We start from the raw sequence: 20,000 nt of genomic DNA, 5'->3' as shown, positions 1-20,000 counted from the left end.
TCGGCCATGTTCGTGGGAGAGAAGCCAGTCTGGGAGTGTGATTGTCATAGGAATTGTGAGGGATAAAGTGTTCCTCTGCTTGCGTTATGTCCTCCCTCCCGGTGAAACTCCTCACTGTCAGGTGAAAACAAGTGTCTGGTGACTTTCATACATATCAGAGGAGACACGTGCTTGTCCACACCCTCCCAAAGACCCAACTGTATGGGGCTGGCAGTGACAAGGATTACATGAATGTGGCGGAAAATTGGGGAATTAGCAAAATGGGAGGAAAATGGAAAAAGGAAAAAGAGGAGACAGCCCTTGACCATAATTGCTAAAAGGAAAAAACAAGCACCAAGACAAACTATGAAAGTGTGCAATATGACACTGCTTATGTTGGTTAACTCATAAATATACATGGAGTTTGAAATGAAACGGCTGATGGTTGTGACAGAGCCGGGTCACTCCCACGGAATTATCATTATGAATCCTCCACACCGCTGAGTCACTGGCTCTTGCTTCTCTTCCATCCAACAACGTGACACACTCTCTCCTCTGCTGCGGTTTGTTGTGACTCGCTTCCATGGACCGCTGATCACGGATCCCCCGGCTGTGGGCTGAGGGTCTCCATGGACCGTGGCTGCACATCCCTTCTATTGTACTGTAGCTCATTATTGTTGTTTGTTGTGGAACTCTGCCTCCCCTGTCTCTGTCTCTCTGTGTCCTCTCTCTCTTTCTCTCTGCCTGTCTCTGTATATCTGTCTGTCTGTCTCTATCTGTATGTGTGTCTCTCTCTTGGGTTAGGGTTAGGGTTCAATCGGTCTATTGTAGGGGTGTAACGATAGTAACTGAATCGGAAAATCGATTTTAATTTGCAATGATCTACTATATCGTTTGCAAAAGCAAAATATGGTACCGTTTTGGCTTTGTATCATATCGTATCTTTTTTTAAATGCGGTAATCGGTATCGAATCGTTTTGCAATGCAAATAATTGATTGTATGGAAACTAAGTATTTGTGCCTTGTATTTGTAAATTTTAAGAGGGAAAATTAAAAAGAGGGGTTTAATTACCTTTCCATTCCATATAGCTACTCATGTTCTATCGATACATGTGTGTAATCTCTGTTTATGTCAAGGTGGGTTTGTCCATATGTGTTGAAATATAATGTCCATGTATTTGTGTAGATAATCACAGTGTTTACTTCCATAATAATAGATTTTTTACACGTTTTACACAGATTTAATTTCTTTGCTAAATAGTTACTATATCGATTTTAAATCATTGAATCGAATCGTATCATATCGCCATGAATGAACCAATATCGTCCAGTCCATGCATCGTATCGTTAACCATGTATCGTGATGCGTATCGTATCGCTGTTAAAATGTATCATTACACCCCTTGTCTATTGGCATGGGACACATCCGTTTGCATTGCCAAAGAAAAAGGAGAAATAAAAACAAAGCAATGTACGTACGTACAATTAAAGATATCAGGCTACTAAGAATAAAGAAATGTATAAACAGAGCTGAGCAGTGGAACGTTGCAACTTTGCCACCAAACATAACATAGTAGGTAAAACAAATAAATGAACTCTCTCTGTCTCTCTTTCTCCCACAGATTGCATGGCCAGCCACACCCTCGAAGCGTGATGAATGCAAGTGGGCAGGGAAAGACCTTGGGGTAAGTTCCAATCCCCCCACACCCCACTGTTCTGACAACTCATCCAAGCACACGTCACAATTTATTTAAATATTACTTTGTCAAAAACTCCTGCATATCGTTCCTTGATGACTTGGATCTGAGTAAATAATGTGATATATATACCGTGCTGAAAGATGTTGGGGTTGCCTTGAATTTGTGTTCTAGTGATGATATCATGGGTTCCCAGATTTCCAGCTGAGTTTTTTTTTTTTTGCATTTGGTTTTGGATGCATTATGAAAATAAGCTGCGTAAACACACTATGATTTGCACGTGCTCTGTTCAATAAGATCTCCAAAAAATCTACTTATTTTAAACAGTATGCAAGAGAGAGAGAGAGAGAGAGAGAGGGGGGGATGGAGAAAAAGGAGATAGTGAAAGGACGAGAGGGAGAGAGACAAGACAAGACAAGACACAAACAGCTGTTTCTACAACCCCCCTGCTGATTTTGTAAGGATTCATACTTCCACGTGCTCTGATTAATAAATGTGTTCTTATTGCTTTTCAGACAGTAGCCTATTGCTGTAATTTCGCTTTTCCCTTTTTTTTGCTATTGCATGCTTAAATCAATACATTTTATTTCACAAAGGTCAGTCCCTTTCATCCTGGACTAGTGGGATAAAACACTTTTGTGATATGCTTACGCATGTAGCTTCAATATTCGCCATACATTTATCATGTCACATTATTAGCTGTGTGTATTGTTTGCGGCCAGTGCATGGATGTGATGTTATGAACATAATAACGTTGTCCTCGATGGTTGTAAAAAAAGTATATCAATAAAACAGCAAAGGCAGAACTATAATAGTATAGGCTACGTATATAAAGTGGAAAAGACATCACATAGCCCATGTGTGAGCTGCCTGGTGGAGATCTGCGCTCTCATGCTTTTGTGTGCCGCTGAAGTATAATCGAAGAGGGTGTTAATTTACGAAAAAACACACACTCTCTGAAGTAAAATGAGCGCTAAGGATCGGAGTGTGTGCTGTGCAGTGGTATACAATAAGAAGATGCAGGTGACCATGGGTGTGGGCTTGCTTTTGTGTAGTTGAATGGTGCACGGTGTCTGGCAGGACATTCTCTCCCTCGGGGGACGTCCCCGTCCCGGCCGCCCCCCCCTGCTGCTGTGTGTTGCAGTTTGTTTGGTCAGGACACACGCAGCACACGCAATGTCCCACTGGCACGGGGACAGGAGGAGGAACACACGACCTCAGCGCTTAATTCTGTTGTCTGTGTGTGTGTGTGTGTGTGTGTGTGTGTGGGTGTGTGGGTGTGTGGGTGTGGGTGTGGGTGTGTGTGTGGATGCACACTACTGGCATATTTATCGTCGTTGTCGGGTGGAAACCTTGTATGTCCAAAACCGTACGTTTTTATCCTTTAAAAAAAATGAACTGAACTAGTGAAAACAGCCGATTTACACTACTTTTGTGCGACAGCCTTGTCTGATGAAGCAGGGCTTACACTTCGCAAAAAAACGTACAAATTTGGAACTTGGAGATACAAGGTTTCTGCCTGACAGTGACGTTATATAGGAGTCATTGTTTGAGATAGTTAGACTATATCAGGCTTAAAGTGTTTGTAAAAGGTTCGACGGAGCACGTATGTGCTCTCATGCATCCGCTTTGTTTGCATGCCTGTGTGTGTGTGTGTGTGTGTGTGTGTGTGTGTGTGTGTGTGTTATCTTTTCAGCAGTGTTTGCATTAGTCCTCCCTGTGTCCTATCTGATCCTAATTACATGGCTGGCTGAGTCTGCAGTGTTAGGGGAGAGGAGGGTCCTGGGGATGTACAGAATTATACATTGTCTGCGCACTGAAGCACGGAGAGGTGGTCCACGGGGGGTCCCCGCAACACTGGCATGCTTTCTGTACGGCACACAGACACACACACCACATACACACACGCACGCACGCACGCACGCACGCATTGTTTTGCCCTAATTGTAAGCCTAACTCTATTTTATTGATTTGCTTCACCATAGAAACATCCATTTCTCTTTTTGTGACAACCAGGGAAATTGTCCTCGCAATATCTATTTCTTAAATTGAACTTGTGATATTTGGCCAGTAAGTACAGTATCCTAATACAAGTATACACACACGCACACACACACGCAACAGCAGGCCCCCAAGCATGCACGCACATGTGCATGTCCTATCTCTCTTTCTCACACACACACACACACACACACACACACACACACACACACACACACACACACACACACACACACACACACACACACACACACACACACACACACACGTTCACAGGACCGCGGCGCTGCCTGCACACTGAACCACTCCCTCAGCTTTTGTGAAAAAGGGCGGTCGATGCGTTTTGGCAGCCGCAGACGCAGTGGAGAAACACAATGAGGCATTTGCGTGAGCTGCGAAAATGTTTACCCTTGAAAATGAGGCGAGCGAGAGTGAGCCCAGAGCCTGGACGGCAGCAGGAAGCGAGTCCTTGATTAGGACGTTATACTGAAACATTCGAGAGTTCCCAAAGCGATGGATTTCTCCAGCCGCGGAACGAATGCAACAGCCGCCGTCGTTCCAAAAATGCCTTAAGGCCGTATCACTCTCCTTCGGCGTGATGGCCCGTGTAACACGATGACTCGGATAGTTGCGTTTGATTCAAGAACCTAAATGACTAAATGAGACGGCATTTGAGGATTGGAGTTTTCAGTGGAAGGTTGAATAGTTTCCTTTCACAAGACATACCCTTATTATTCCTCACTAGTATTGGTCAGTACTATTAATCACTTAAACCAGGGTTGTCAAACTCATTTCAGAGTACGGGCTGCATTGGACGAAAGGTGACTTGGCGAGGGCCGCATCCAATTGCAGATGCACATGCGTGCTCAGATACGTTTACTTACAGAGCTGTAATTGGCTTTGTCTCAGTCACTGCTACAATATATGACTTTAGTTTATTGTTCATTATTAAGAAGAATAAGTACTTTAATTATTTACTTTAAATATTGGAAGTACAGTTATAGGCTACAATAAATTTGGTATGAGAGGTAAAAAAAAGATGCTATTTTTTGTTTACCCATTTAGGCCTAACCTATAGTTAGGCCCAAATAAAAAATTTGCCTACAAAAACAAATATGTTGATACATACTGTACATGTACTGTAATCTCCTCCCATACACTAAAATGTGTACCCGGCCTGAATGGGTTAAAGAAGACCCAATAATCCATTTAAAAATTGAATTTGGGGGAGGGGGTAAGGAGAGGCATTTTGACTTGCCTACTGTAACTTGAAACTCATGTCCTGGATTGGACCTCTCCCAGGCCGCAAATGGCCCGCGGGCCACACGTTTGACAACCCTGACTTAAACCCTATATTTGTTGACCAGCGTACCACAGGGGCCTATATTTGGTCGACCTCTTTTTCCCTTACACCTCTGCAAGTTCACAACGCGTAGTATTGTAGAGCTCGTACGGTACTAGATCGGCTATTTTTACAGAACGTTGTTAAAGCTATACTGTGTAAGTTGCTCAACTAGTGGTCAGTAGCGTTATAGCAAACCGCGGTCACGTCTGCTTTTTTCGGACGTTTTTCGCCGCGGACCGGGCCTTCAGACCACCGCGTCCGCCTCGCCCCGCCGAGACCTATCCATAGAGGTCTTTCGTGTCCCTCTACGAGCCTCGGTTGGGGAGCTACATGCTAAACTCCTAGCCCAGTGTAAACACTGCAGTGTACTTCCTGAAAAGCTCGGCAGTGTATGATCTGGGCTTTGATTGGCCGGTAGGGAGACACGTGTACAGAATGATGCATATGACGTAATTTTGCGGGAAAAACAGCCCCGGTCACGGCCACCAGGGCTCAGTAGAACACATATAAAGAAAAGGCTTTGGGAGCTGAAATGAACAGAGGGTGTTCTAAAACTTTAGCGATTTAATAATTAGGACAATTTTAAGATTTGTTTTATTAAAAAAGTTACATAGTATAGCTTTAACTATTAAGAAAAAGAATGAGTCCGGGTCATCCTGCTTTGCCCACACATTTTCCATATTCAATTACAGACCTCAGTTCGACCCGAAATCACTCATCTCATCTAAATACGTTTAAGCCCACCGCACCGAGCAACAAATCTGCACACCCATTACCCACACACACGGAAAGTCATCGGTTTAGACCCAATCCGAAGAGTGTCATTAATTTTACCCAATAATGACTCCTTTATCCTCTGCGGTTCGAGCGGTCCGCGCATAATGACACGGTTTGTGATCGGGGAAACCATTTTTCACCTGGGGGCTAAGCGTGTTTGAGTGACTCGTATAGCTTAAGTCCTGTCAACGTCTCTAGGCTCAACCCATATACCTACCTACCTACCTACCGCACGGCACGGCTAACGAGTCTAGCATGAAGGCCCGCCATGGGAAAACCTAAACAAGGGCTGACATCAGGGGGAAATTAATGGAGGAGCGGGTACGGCGGCGCATAATACTAGTGTGAGAATGATGTAGTGGGACGTTTCTTTCGCCTCCTCCAGCGGTAGGGAACGCAGAGGGTAAAGTCATTAGCGTCGCGCGGACGCGGAGCCGCGCGCGCGCACGCGAGAGGGGTTGAGCTCACGGAAGCTGAGGTTCACGTCAAACCGCCAGACGTGGTGCAATGAGGTTTGTTCTGTGTGGACTTGGGACGGCGGGTTAATGATATAACATGACCGGTTGAAGTGTTTCAATGCTTCAGTGCGGCTCAGTTAGGTAAAAAAAAAGAAAAAAAGAACATGAGATATTTGTACTTTACTTGCGTATTTCCAATTTCCAGTATTTTTACTTCTACTCCACTACATCTCGGATCCAAATAATATTATAAAACATACATAAACCACTTTAGCCCTATTTTATACCTTTTATACCTTTAAAATAGTCGATCTACAAGCTCACAACGCGTCGCGATGCAACGCATTGTGAGCTTGTAGATCTGCTATTTTCAAACATTTTGTACTTTTACTTTTGGTACTTTAAGTACATTTTGATGCCAATACATACAGAAGCTCACAACACGTCGGACATTGCATTGTGTTGAGCTTGTAGATCATTTGTTTTCGCTATTTTGTGCAGTACTTTGTACAACAAAGTAAAAAAAATGTTATTCAGAATACTTGATTTAGTTAATTATTACCAGTAAGACTCCTATCGGGAGATAAGCGACCTGTCAGGTTGCATACACAAACTTTAGAAGGCAATGGTAGCCAATCAGGAGGGAATATGGGAAATGGGACAGATCCATGTTGATGACATGACTTTAGAGATACTGTGTACCACTTTGCGTGATTTTAGGCCAAAATCTGTAGGAGCAGTGTCCAAAAATGTGTTTTGCAAGAATCGGCCTCATGGGGCGCTAGAAGAGGGCCATGTGAGAAATGAGGGGTGGAGGTTGTGGTTTGGCAGCCAAGGAGTGTGTGTTCACAGTTTGGCATGGATAGGGGCAACGGTGGCAGAGATATGAGTAGGGCAAAAGTGTGACGTGTGACTTACAGACACACAGACTGACTGACAGCCGGTGGAGGTTTTGATAGACCTGACGGTCTCAATTATTGCGACAAGACTTGGGGTGCAACAGTTGCATTATTAAAATAATATATAGACTTTATTCAAATAATCATTTCCCAAAATACAGAAGCTCACAACTCGTCAGACATCGCATTGTGATGAGCTTGTAGATCTTTTTTCCCCCCCGCTATTTTGTGCAGCACTTTTGTACAACAAAGTAAGACTATAAGTTGGTATTCATAATACTTCCTCATTGATAAATAAAAAATACCCCCCCAAAAAAGTCATCACTTGGAAGTTCATATAGTTGCAGCCCAAATGACCAGAAGTCTGAACTGACATCCGATCACAAGGACAAGCTCTTTAGCTGCACTGCCGAGGGATCGGGAAATGTAATTATAGTTTATAAGTCGTGTCTGTGAATTTCAAATTGCAGGAAAAAGGTATGATCCAGAATATATAAGTACAGCAGAGGTCAGGGTGGAACACACTGTCACCTGACCCCCGTACTTTATGATCCAGTGTTGTCGCACACGAGGGGACGTTGGCGGGCCGTCGCTGTGGAATGTTTGTGAGATTTAGGGGTCTGGACGACGTGCAGACAGAACGTATACCTGCTGTTGATCCCAGACGGGTGGAAAGTAACTGAGCACTTTTACTCAAGTACTGTACTAAAGTACGATTTTGAGGTAGTACCTACTGTAGGTACCTGGAGTAGTTCCAATTTTCAATAGTTTTAGATCTTCTCTAGCTACTCTACATCTCAAAGGCAAATGTTGTACTTTTTACTCCACTATAATTATTTGAAAAATGTATTTACTAGTTACTTTGTAGATTTTTTTCTTTTTTTTTCTTTTTTTTTTTACAAAACCACTTCAGGCCTATTATATTATACTACTTTGGAATGTTGAAAATAGCAGATCTGTAAGCTCACAACGTGCCGATTTGCGACACATTGTGAGCTTTAAGATCTGCAATATTAAATTTAATTTTTTATATTTGAAAACTTCTGAAATGGGATCTTCCGCATTATGAGTACTTTTACTTTTGGTACTTTAAGTTTATTTTGTTTTGCTGATACCTTTGTACTTTTTACTCAGGCACACTTCTGAATACCCAATTTATACTTGTAACACACTACTTGATACTTTTACTTACGGCAAGTAAAACTATTGAGTAGTTCTTCCATTACTACTGGATCCAGATGGTTTGTCTTTGTTTTTGCAACGATCGGCTGAGGAGATACGCACCTGTAAGAGAGACAAGTGGAGGAAAATGGAGGGAATACGTGTGCATGCGTGTGAACTCAACTGTGTAGTGTGTGTGTGAGCAGTGGTGGAAAAAGAACTCAAATGTTTTACTTAAGTAAAAGTATTGGCACCAAAATGTACTTAAAGTACCAAAAGTAAAAGTGCAAAATGTTTGAAAATAGCAGATCTGCAAGCTCACAACGCGTTGTAGATTTGCTATTTTCAAATAGCCTAGGTATAAAAATAGCGCTAAAGCGGTTCATTTATGTTTTATAATATTATAATTTTTTACCTGCAAAGTAACTATTAACTAAAGTTTTCAAATAAATGTATTGGAGTAAAAGTACAATTTTGGATCCGAGATGTACGTAGAAGTAAAAGTATTGGAAATTGGAAATATTCAAGTAAAGTACAAATTACTCAAAATTGTACTTAGATTACTTAAGTAAATGTACTTTACACCACTGTGTGTGAGATAGTATTATTGTGCATATATGTGCGCATATATGTGTGTACATGTATTATGTATTACCATAATAGTACTAGAATTTGAGAAATTGTATGGATCATTTTGGTTGGGTTTTTTATGGCAAATGGTTGTTTTATGGGTGATTAGTGGGGTTAGGTTTACAATTAGGAAAAGATTCAGGCTGGGGTTTGGATTACGTTTAAAGCGGCACCATGTAACCTTTTTTATGAATAATATCGTCACTGTCGCGCAGAAACCTCGTATCTCTGAGTTTCAAATGTACGTTTTTTTTGGTAAAGCAAAGCCCTGCTTCATCATAAGACCATCGCACAAAACTAGTGAAAACAGTAGTTAAGATCATTTTTAAAATGATAAATATAAAAAGAACAGTTTTGGACATACAAGGTTTCCACGCAACAACGACGATATGTACTTGTGTCCAATCTGTATGGTAGAGTCTTATGACAATATAACTTAATACAATATGAAAATTGGGATGGTTGTATTTTGTCTCCATGCTATTCTATTGAGACATTTAGATGGTGTCAAGGGTCATGTCTCATCTAGACCAGTGGTTCTCCACCTGTGGGTGGGGACCCCCCAGGGGGGGTCCCCAAATTATTTTGGGGGGTCCCCAGATGATTAACTAATGTGCAATGTTGTTTTCTCACTCAACCGTAAACAAACCAACATATTGTCTAAGTGTATAGAGGGTATCTGCACATTTCTAAAGTGACAATTGAAGGAGTTTTTAATACTTCTAAAATGACAAATTAAACATTGGCCAAATTGTCAAATATTAGAGGCAGAGATTGTGAAAATAGCAGATCTACATGCTCACAACGCCTATTTTCACAATAGAACCGTGTTATACAAAATGTAATGCCTCAACTCTTAGTGCTCGTGAGGGTGTGGGGGGTCCCCAGTTAAAATTATTGTATCATTATTTTGGGGGTCGCGGCCTGAAAAGGTTGAGAACCACTGATCTTGAATCTGACGTGAATTTTTACCTGATTCAATGTATCCCCCGAACAAGCACGCAGGCGCTATTGGCTCAACGGTAAAAATGTCAACACTTGAGCAGGAAACAGGGTTCAAATCCAGGGCAGAAGAGGAACGTTAAATAGTGCGGCTTTAAGGTTATGCTGACGAGTTGGGGTTCGAGTTATGCCTGATTTATGCTCAGTTGCGCGCTGGCGTCACTCACTGAAAATAGCAGATCTACAAGCTCAAAGCGTGTGTGTGTTCCCAATTCTCATCAATCTGTGCATGTGTGCTTATTTGTTCTCCGCGTATTCGCGGTGCACAGCCTCATAATCTCTTAAACACATGTGCTCAAATCAAGCCGTCACTCGCGGTAATACGTCAGGCAGATTAACCAATCGTGTCAATTAACGCTCTAATAAGCGATCTCACGGCGCTGGGAGCGTATCCACATGTGCCGGGCTGCAGGGATCCAACCCAAATACCCTCGATAAATGCAAACATATGGGATAGTTGGAGATCTGAGGTGGACTCGCCTGATTTGCATTACAGGTGGGATTTCCTTTGGAACGCGACTCATTTTCCAAACCGACTGGAAAGCCCCTAAATTTTAAATACACTTCCTCGTCTCCTCTGTTAGACGTGTGACATTTTAATCGAGGATAAAACTGTGTGAACCCCAGAGTCCCTGTTCTGGGGGGGACAACATTTTGCTAAAATAGCAGATCTATAAGCAACAGGTTGTGAGCTTGTTAGCCATATCTTCCTAACAGCAGTGTTTTTGAACCCTTTTGGTCCATTGTTTATTTGGCATTTGCGCCACGGTCCACTCTTTGATAAGATTTATTCTCTCAGACCCAGAACAATTTTGTTATCGTTGGATACGAGTGTTCACATTTCCATGCTGTATTGATGTGTTGCCATAGGAGAGACAACAGGCAAACATTAATCAAAATAACAATTCTTCTACATTCTCTAATTGTGTAAACTTGTAATTTAAGTAAATGCAGATGTTTAACAATTTAACTCTTGAGAGCTTATTCATTTCATGCCCTCAAGAGTTAAAAATCTATAAGGGTCAATTTTGGTTTACCGAATCTCCACCATTTTGCTAGGGACCACCTCTGGAACCCCCTCAAGGACCACTGGTTGAGAATAGGGCTGCAAATCTTTGGGTATCCCACGATTTGATTCAGAATCGATTCTTGAGGTCACGATTTGATTTTTTTCCGATCTATTCAATTCATAGGATATCAGGATCTACTCCAGTCTGCTCTCTGCTGGCATGGAAGCAGAGTACATTTACGTAGCTTTTATAATTGTAAAGGTTTTATCAACTTATTACAATAATGTAAACACACAAAGGTAAATCCAAGACAACATGTCTGATTTATTCATGCTTGCACACATTCTTTTTAACTTTTAACAACATATCTGATAAAAAATCATAATAAAAAAAATCATAACATAAAAATCATATAAATCATAATATCTAATAAAAAAAAATGAGAATCGATTCTGAATCTTACCATGTTAGAAACGCGATTCGAGTTCAAATCGATTTTTTCCTGCACCCCTAGTTGAGAACCACTGGGGTAGAGCAGGAAGGTTCAGATGGATTCTAATATATGTCCTTTCTTTATTCAGAAAGGACCATGCAGTTTCTTTACAATCTACAGTGTACACTATTTTGGTTATTACTTGAACTGTTTTTCATTGGGGAGTACAAAGGTGCTTGTTAATTGTGCCAAATGCCAAAATGGCTCCAAGGTAGCTGTGCCACGATTTTGTATGTTTTTCTTTACTATGCAATGAAAAAAAATGTTTTTTTTTGTATAATTTTCCCCCACAGAAACAGACACAGTTGTTGTGATTTAGTGGCAAAAAGAATTTTGTCAATCAGACAAATGGTTCCAGAGATAGAGCTGTTTGAATGAAAAAAAGTGTCCATCCACTAGATTAGAATGAACACACATGAACACACATTTTCTCAATCAGCTAAACGAGGGAGCGAACACACAAACAGAGAAAAGCATCTCTCTGATCTCAGGTCATTTTGACATCTTTAAAAAAAAAAAAAAAATGTTTTTTTTTCTATACAAAAAACACAAAAACCGTCAAAAAACGTCATTGGCACAGAATGAGTTAAATTCTTATTTGAATTCCTTGTCTCGTGTCTTCTTCTTTTTTCTCCAGAGAGAGTGTTCCAACTTCATCCGGGTCCTGCAGCCGTTCAACCAGACACACCTGTATATCTGTGGCACCGGGGCCTTCCACCCCATCTGTGCCTACCTGGAGATGGGCAAGAGGGCAGAGGTAACCGCCGGACCACACACACAACCATGGGGCGTCACACCAAATTCTGAGCCCTGGGTACAAGGATTCACTGCGGGCCCCCCATGAATGTTATAGTAGATATACAAGCTCACAGCGCGGCACCGAGTGCCGCGCTGCAAGCTTGTAGATCTGCTATTTTTGAAAAATTGTGAAAAAGTGTGCAAGAAACCCATGTTTCCATGTCAGTGATGCTCAAACTTTTTCATGTGAAGGACCCCCAAAATGATATGAATTTGGCCACGGCCCCCCATCTCAAAATATTTAGTTCCAGGGACCCCCCCGGAAGCAAAATTTGAGTTACAAATGTCCGCTTAAAAAAATACATATTCAAAGATTTGCACACATTTTCACGACTTTTCAAAAATAGCAGATCTACAGGCTCGCGGCGCGGCACTCGGTGCCGCGCTGTGAGCTTGTATATCTGCTATTTTTCAATAGTTAAAGTTACTAGGGCCCCTCCACCTTGGGCCCTGGTAACTCAGTCCCACTTTCCTACCCCTTGTGACGCCCTTGCACACAACCATGCTACTGGGCATTTGTTTTGTATCATGTGTCTTATATTGTATAGCAGGGGTTCTCATACCTTTTCAGCACGATTTTGATGATCAGGGGTCATCATTATCAATATGTCCGTTCACGGACAAATGTGTCCGTGGCAAAGAAGGAAAATGTGTTCATTATAGTGTTCTTATTTTGATCATAAGATCCAATTACTCAATGTCAAGTCTCCAGGTTTTCTTCAGAATATGTATGACACTTATATACTATACGACACTAGCTGGCATATTAGGAGTCTAGTGGTTCTCAAATGTTTTATTTGCAATGTGTTCAAATGGAACCAAATTCTGGTTCCATTTGAACACTCTCAGAGATACAGACCTGTTATGGTCATTCAGGGCTAGCTCCTGATGTGTTTGTCCACTCATTTTGTATGTCCGTGGCAAAAGAAAAGATAAATTGACACAAATGTCCACCACAAGGCAGCATGGTGATGACCCCTGTTGATGATTGATTCCAAGACAGCCTCTCTACCTCCTGAGCCACTGCCGCTCACATTTGCGATTACATAATAAATAAATAAATAAAACATTCACTCTAGTAAAATAGAGATTTAACTTAAAATGAATTAACCTCAGGGCTTATATTGGTCTGCCTTTGTACGGTTTCCACACTGCAAAATTCGTACACTACATTGACTACACTCACTGTGTTTGTTTCATTCAGCGTGTGTGCATGTGGCATGGACATGCACACACACACACACACACACACACACACACACACACACACACTCACACGTACACTGTGGCATGCGAGTGTCCGATTTAAGTTATTCAACACCTAACACACACAAAAGGTCTTCTCTAGTCTGTCAATGGCAACGCATTGGGACCCATTGTCCCTCGTCGAGTGCCACTTCTTCCTTTTGTACAACGTGAAAAAACACTCGACTCACAGCCCGTCACCGAGCCAGTGAAAGTGACCCCTCCCCCCTCTGTTTTTTTACATGAAAGTTTAATCAGTCATCTTGATAAAGGTCTCCAGGTTAATCAATGTAGCAGCATGGCGTCACCGCGGTGACAATAGAGTGAAGACAGCGTGAGCAGGCATGTGCACACATAGACATCCAAGGGGGCTTGAGCACCTGCCCTTTTATCCATCTGTAAAAAGTGCCCTCTCCAGCCCATGCATGCAGTTTTTCCTATGGTGAAAGAAATGCAAATGCCCCTCTTTCCATGCCATACCTGAAGGCAGCATTCAAGAGAATTGCCTTGTCCAAACTCTCCTGAACTTGACTGCAGCATCCTATGTTGAAAGAATTGCCCTCTCTGTGTAGAAATCCATGCCGTTACGCCACATCTCCAGAATTGACCTGATTACGCTTAGTTAAATGGTAAATGGTAAATGGTGCATTTATATAGCGCTTTTATCCAAGGCGCTTTACATAGATTGTGCATTACATTCCCCCATTCACGCACACATTCATACACCGGTGGCGGAGGAAACCATGCAAGGCACCAACCTGCTCACCGGGAGCAACTAGGGGTTCAGAGTCTTGCTCAAGGACTCTTCGACATTAACTCAGGGGGAGCCCGGATTCGAACTGGGAACCCTTCGGGAACCCTTCGTGCTCTAATAACGGTTTCTCTAACCTTTCGTGCTATAATAACGGTTTCTCTACCCCTGAGCAATGCCGCCCCTTAGTTCAGTGTTGTATCAAGCACCGAAAATAGCCGACCTCTTGTGAGCTTGGAGGTCCGCTATTTTCGATATTTCCACCAAAATGCCCTTTTAGAAACGTCAGCCCCTGCCTCTCTAACATTCTCTGCACGTCCCTGAGTGTGAGTGCCTCCTGCTGGCTCCGCTGTGCAGATTTGCTCTGCGTGTGTTCTCTAGAGTTTGTATAATAGTGTTGTCAATCATTGATTCAGAGCACCAACGAGTCACTTAGAGGTCTATATATCTTGGTACTGCCGTGTTTCCCCCCTTATTAATCTGTTCAAGGACTTGTACCTGCGCCGCGGTGCCCCGGGTTACTCCCCCGCTGCTCTGAATCAAGTCCTTTGTCAAAGACTGAAGTTATTATGTTGTTGTGAATAATGTGTTGTACGTAATGAGAGGTAGAGTGCTTTAAAGGGGCCACACCATGCTTTTAAAAATATATATTTTATATACTTATTTGGTCCATAATGCGGTTTTATACAGGTTTTAGCCTAAACGACCACCAGATGCAGATTTTTTCAGATGCAATACCAAAATGCCCTGTATTGTACAGAAAAGATACCGTGGCACCATGCTAATCTTTTCTGTATCGTTCCAATTTTAGCACCACTTTACCTCATGGTTCCAGCTCATAGTCTCAATAGAATCCACCCCAAAAGTACCGCCCCTTTCTCTTCAGTTGCAAGGAAACTGAAGTGGAGGGGCGGTACTATGGTACTATACGCTTCTCTCTCCCTTTTCAGGAGAGAAGCGTTCGAACCACTGACCTATAGGCTTATCGATATCCTCGTTTTGAACGTTGACTCTTTTCACATCAGGACAACATCTTCAGACTGGTTTCGCAGTTCGAGAACGGACGAGGGAAAAGCCCTTACGACCCCAAGATGCTGTCAGCCTCCCTCCTGATTGGTAAGGTTTTTTTTTTTGTATTTGATCTTTTGATTGGCTCTTTATTCTTCATCGTACGACAATGTCAAGCGGCAAAAATAACAGATCTATGGCTGTTTGGAGATGTATTATTTTTTATTAAGAACATGAAAATAGGGACGCCAGGTTGAAGATGGTTAAATGTGGTTGGTCATTCATTACATCGGTGTATTCTCATTGGCAGATGGAGAGTTGTACTCCGGCACATCTGCAGACTTCATGGGACGAGACTTTGCCATCTTCCGTACCCTAGGAGACCAGCATCCAATCAGGACAGAGCAGCACGATTCAAGATGGCTGAACGGTAAGGTAGACCTAATTAGTCGTCTAACTCAGTGGTTCTCAACCTGTGGGTCGGGCAGGGGCGGCCTTAGTAATCTGGAGGCCTGTTTCAAGAGCTATTGATGAGGCCCCCCCGCGCCGCCGCCAGCGCACCGAGGCCACAGTAGCCGCTCAACAATCACACACAGAAGTTGACCTATAGTCAATGACTGGCTGCTATTTATATATTATTATTATATCACTACATAATGTTATAGCATTGACCTAAATGGTGCTGTATTAACAAGGATATATGATTATTAAAAAGAGTTATAAGTGTGTTGCAAGTTGAACAAGGCTTGCTGGCTAGCTCTTGGAGGCCCCCTGGTGGCTGAGGCCCATTTCAATTGAAACTGGTGAAACATAGCTAAGGCCTCCCCTGGGGTCGGGACCCCCAGAGGGGTCCCCAAATTAATGTGGGGACGGGTCCCCAGATGATAAACTTAATGTGCAACATTGTTTTCTCACTCAACAGTAAAAAAAAAAAACACCATAAAGTTTAAGTGTATAGAGGGTATCTGCACATTTCTAAAGTGACAATTTAAGGACTTTTTAATACCTCTAAAATGACAAATTAAACATTGACCAAATTGTCAAATATTGGAGGAAATAGCCGATCTACATGCTCACAACGCGAGGCGTTGTGAGCATGTAGATCTGCTATTTTCACAATATAACCGTGTTATACAAAATATATCTCAACTCTTAGTGCTCGTCAGGGTGGGGGGTCCCCAGTTAAAATATGATTATTTTGGGGGTCACGGCCTGAAAAGGTTGAGAACCACTGGTCTAACTAATGGAGAAAGTATGGAAATGGGAAAACTACTATACAGTTTTGTGGAAATCTTTGCAAAATCTACACACAGCACTGCAAATTGTTGAGAATGTTTGTGCCTTGGTTACGTTTTCTCAGGTTTTTCGGGAAATTGATACGAGTTTGGCATGGTGTTCTCATCAAATGTGAAAATTCCATCTTTTGGGGGGGTTTGGGAGGAGGCGGAGGAGGGGGTGCTTCCACCTACTGTACCTATACGACAGATGTAGCCGTTTTGTAGCAGATTAGGAATAAATCGTCACTGTCGGGCAGAAACCTCGTATCTCCAAGTTTCAAATTAGTATGTTTTTTCATAAAGTAAAGCCGTGCTTCATCATACAAGACTGTCGCACAAGACTAGTGAAAACAGCAGATCTATAAGCACACAACGCGCAAGGCGTTGTGTGCTTCTATATCGGCTGTTTTTTTTAAATGATAAATACAAAACAAAAGGTTTTGGACAGACAAGGTTTCCACTCGACAACGACGAAATTTTCCAGCCTTGGGAAAGTGGTTTAGTCTGTCTCTTTAAAAAAATAATTGAACGCCTCAAAAAGCCTCAAGTGACCTTGAACCATCAAGTCCGTTAAGGCCCGCCCAGACCTCAGCCCACTCCAATCATCTCCATTCATGTGCAGACACTCATATCAGGGCTCCATTCAGCGAGGTTAGGGGGTTGATTAGGGTTTGATTGTTGCCAATTTAGAAGCGGTTATTCTTGAGTGTTCGGTTGGGATCCTTTAGCATTTTAACAATTTCGGCTCCTCGACGATTCCCTCTTAAAGTGATAGTTCACCCCCAAAACATTTTTTTTTCTATCGACTACTTACCCCATGGAGATTTTGAATTTGATTTTTTTTTCTTTTTTTGCATTCTTAGGACAATACTTTGATGCCCAGCAGTAATCGATAGGAGAAAAAAGTCATTTTGGGGGTGATATCGTTTTAATTATGTATTGTAGAAATACTCTGTTAAGGCACGGTCACACCGCACTTTTATTCTACCTATGAGGGTTAGGGTTAGAGTTCTCAACGGGCCTGAAAATTAAGGCCCGGCCCTATAACTGGGCCCTAACTGGGTCAGCCCGAGGCCCTACCCGGCACGACTTGTTAGCATACATTTTAGGCCCTACCCTACCCTAAATGTCGGGTCGGGTTCGGGTATGGTCGGGTTTTATCACAGAGTAATAGTAATAAAATAATAAAAACATATATCTTCTTTTTTCATTGAGCCCGAGCCCAGAGGCCCTACCCGGCCCGACTAATTAGAATACATTTTAGGCCCTACCCTACCCTAAATGTCAGGTCGGGTTCGGGTATGGTCGGGTTCGGGCAGAATTTGAGAACTCTAGTTAGGGTTAGGGTCCCTTTAACAGTCCGATTCCTTAAGTTCCCTTTCATGATTCCTATAGGGGTTCCAAATATCATTTCTACACTCTCAGAGTTATGGTGGTCCTTGAAATGTAACAGTTTGAGAACCACCGTTATTGTAATTGTACAGCAGATGTGAAGTCCACATATAACCAGCTCTGACAGTGTGATAAAACCGGTGTCCGGAAACGGTTCCAAAAGTGATGGAACCCATTCCAGGTTCCTCAATGTTGGATATACGATTCCTTCGGCTCTTCCGGTTCCGGATCCCAACCGCTATAGTCTCCGATGGGCTCTGCCCGTCTGTCGGCCTGGACGCTGCCCCCACACAGGGTCATCTCTGTGCTCCCTCTTTCCCACAGAACTAATCCCCTTCTCAGCTGTTTTCCTGCGGCAGAGTCAAATTCCTCGCAATCCACCAACCCCCGATACCGACCTCCCCCCCTTAAAAACACACACACACACACACACACACACACACACACACACACACACACACACACACACACACACACACACACACACACACACACACACTCTCCAGCGAGATGGTCAGTGTGCGACCCTTGAGTAACTACTGTAAGTACAAGTCAAGCATAACTCCTAACCCCAACCCCAAACCTAACCTCTAAAATGATTAATCCTAACCCTAATCTTTTTATAATTGTAAGTGAATTTGAAATATTAATATTTTTTTAACTATAAAAACAACTGTTTCTCTTGTGAGAACCACGAGTGTAGTAATGCATACACGGACGCAGGCACACTTGCACGCATGCACGCAGGCAGGCAGGCAGGCAGGCACGCACACACGCGCACACACACACACACACACACACACACACACACACACACACACACACACACACACACACACACACACACACACACACACACACACACACACGGAGTGGTGATTTGCCGTGACATATCCATAAAGAAGGGGGAGAGAAAAAAAAGAGTATTGAGACGTTATTGTCCTCACCTTAATCCCCATCTATCCATTCATTCGCTCGGCTCCAACAAACCGCTCACCCTGGCTAAATCCTCTCCTCCACAAAGGAGCGGGGGTAATTGCTTGGATTACCAGGATGGGGATATTCAATTGAGCCTTTATCAGCATGGGGGTTACGCTGTATACACTCCAATGTAACAGGAGAGAGAAACTCGGGAATGAATCCTTAATGTCCATTGATTCCAAAACGAGTGCATACTTCAAAAGGATTGGGGGGAGGGGGGAGACCCCCCGGGGTCCTTGTGTGGCTTTCGTTAGACTCGATTCATTCCCCCGTTTATTTGTACGCCGCTCCCATCTTTTAACACCCACGGTGGGATGGAGGTAGGATTAAACCTCCATGTCGAATAAAGACGCCTTTTGTTGGGAATTAAACATCATGAGTTGCGTGACCGCAGAGAGCCTCTCTGGCACCGGGACAGTGTTTGTGCGTACGGGTTGAATTTATGAATGTCTGCATTGAACGGCACACTCCCAGTAGTAGATTGTGAGCGTATTATCTACATGGGCCGGGTCTCGCATACAGCCACACTTTCAGTGACTCCCCCACCTAATAGACTTCTTGTAAATGAAGTAATGCAGATGTTTAACAGTAATGTAACGCGTGTGAGCTTGTGAGTGTATTTTACGCTCTCAAGAGTTAAATATCTAACTCTCCATCATTTAGCTGGGGACCACCTGGAACCCCCGCAAGGACCACTGGTGGTCTCTGGACCACTGGTTGAAAACCACTGCTCTATAGCAGTGGTTCTCAACCTGTGGGTCGGGACCCCCAGGGGGGGGTCCCCAAATTATTTTGGGGGGTCCCCAGATGATTAACTTAATGGACAACGTTGTTTCCTCACTCAACAGTAAACAAACCAAAGTTTAAGTGTATAGAGGGTATCTGTACATTTCTAAAGTGACAATAAATTGAAGAACTTTTTAATACTTCTAAAATGACAAATTAAACATTGGCCAAATTGTCAAATATTAGAGGCAGAAATTGTGAAAATAGCAGATATATGCTCACAATGCCTTGCAATGCTCACAACGCCTCGTGTTGCGAGGCATTGTGAGCATGTAGATCGGCTATTTTCACAATAGAACCGTGTTATATA

The 20,000-nt window shown here is 42.7% G+C and overlaps 1 protein-coding gene across 1 annotated transcript in view; it reads left to right on the top strand.

The window, feature by feature from the left end:
* sema3aa (sema domain, immunoglobulin domain (Ig), short basic domain, secreted, (semaphorin) 3Aa) overlaps nucleotides 1-20,000 on the top strand; it is a 93,050-nt gene that overhangs the window by 41,618 nt on the left and 31,432 nt on the right. Inside the window, exons 3-6 of the mRNA XM_080754489.1 lie at nucleotides 1,602-1,664; nucleotides 12,090-12,209; nucleotides 15,272-15,362; nucleotides 15,565-15,684. Coding sequence (XP_080610615.1) covers nucleotides 1,602-1,664; nucleotides 12,090-12,209; nucleotides 15,272-15,362; nucleotides 15,565-15,684 — 394 coding nt within the window. The remainder of the gene's footprint in view (nucleotides 1-1,601; nucleotides 1,665-12,089; nucleotides 12,210-15,271; nucleotides 15,363-15,564; nucleotides 15,685-20,000) is intronic.

This window comes from Nannobrachium achirus, assembly GCF_963921795.1.
Source record: "Nannobrachium achirus genome assembly, chromosome: 23".
In the NCBI taxonomy this organism is placed as follows: domain Eukaryota; kingdom Metazoa; phylum Chordata; class Actinopteri; order Myctophiformes; family Myctophidae; genus Nannobrachium; species Nannobrachium achirus.
The sequence above is the reverse complement of the archived record's forward strand: the minus strand, read 5'-3'. Positions and strand labels throughout refer to the sequence as shown.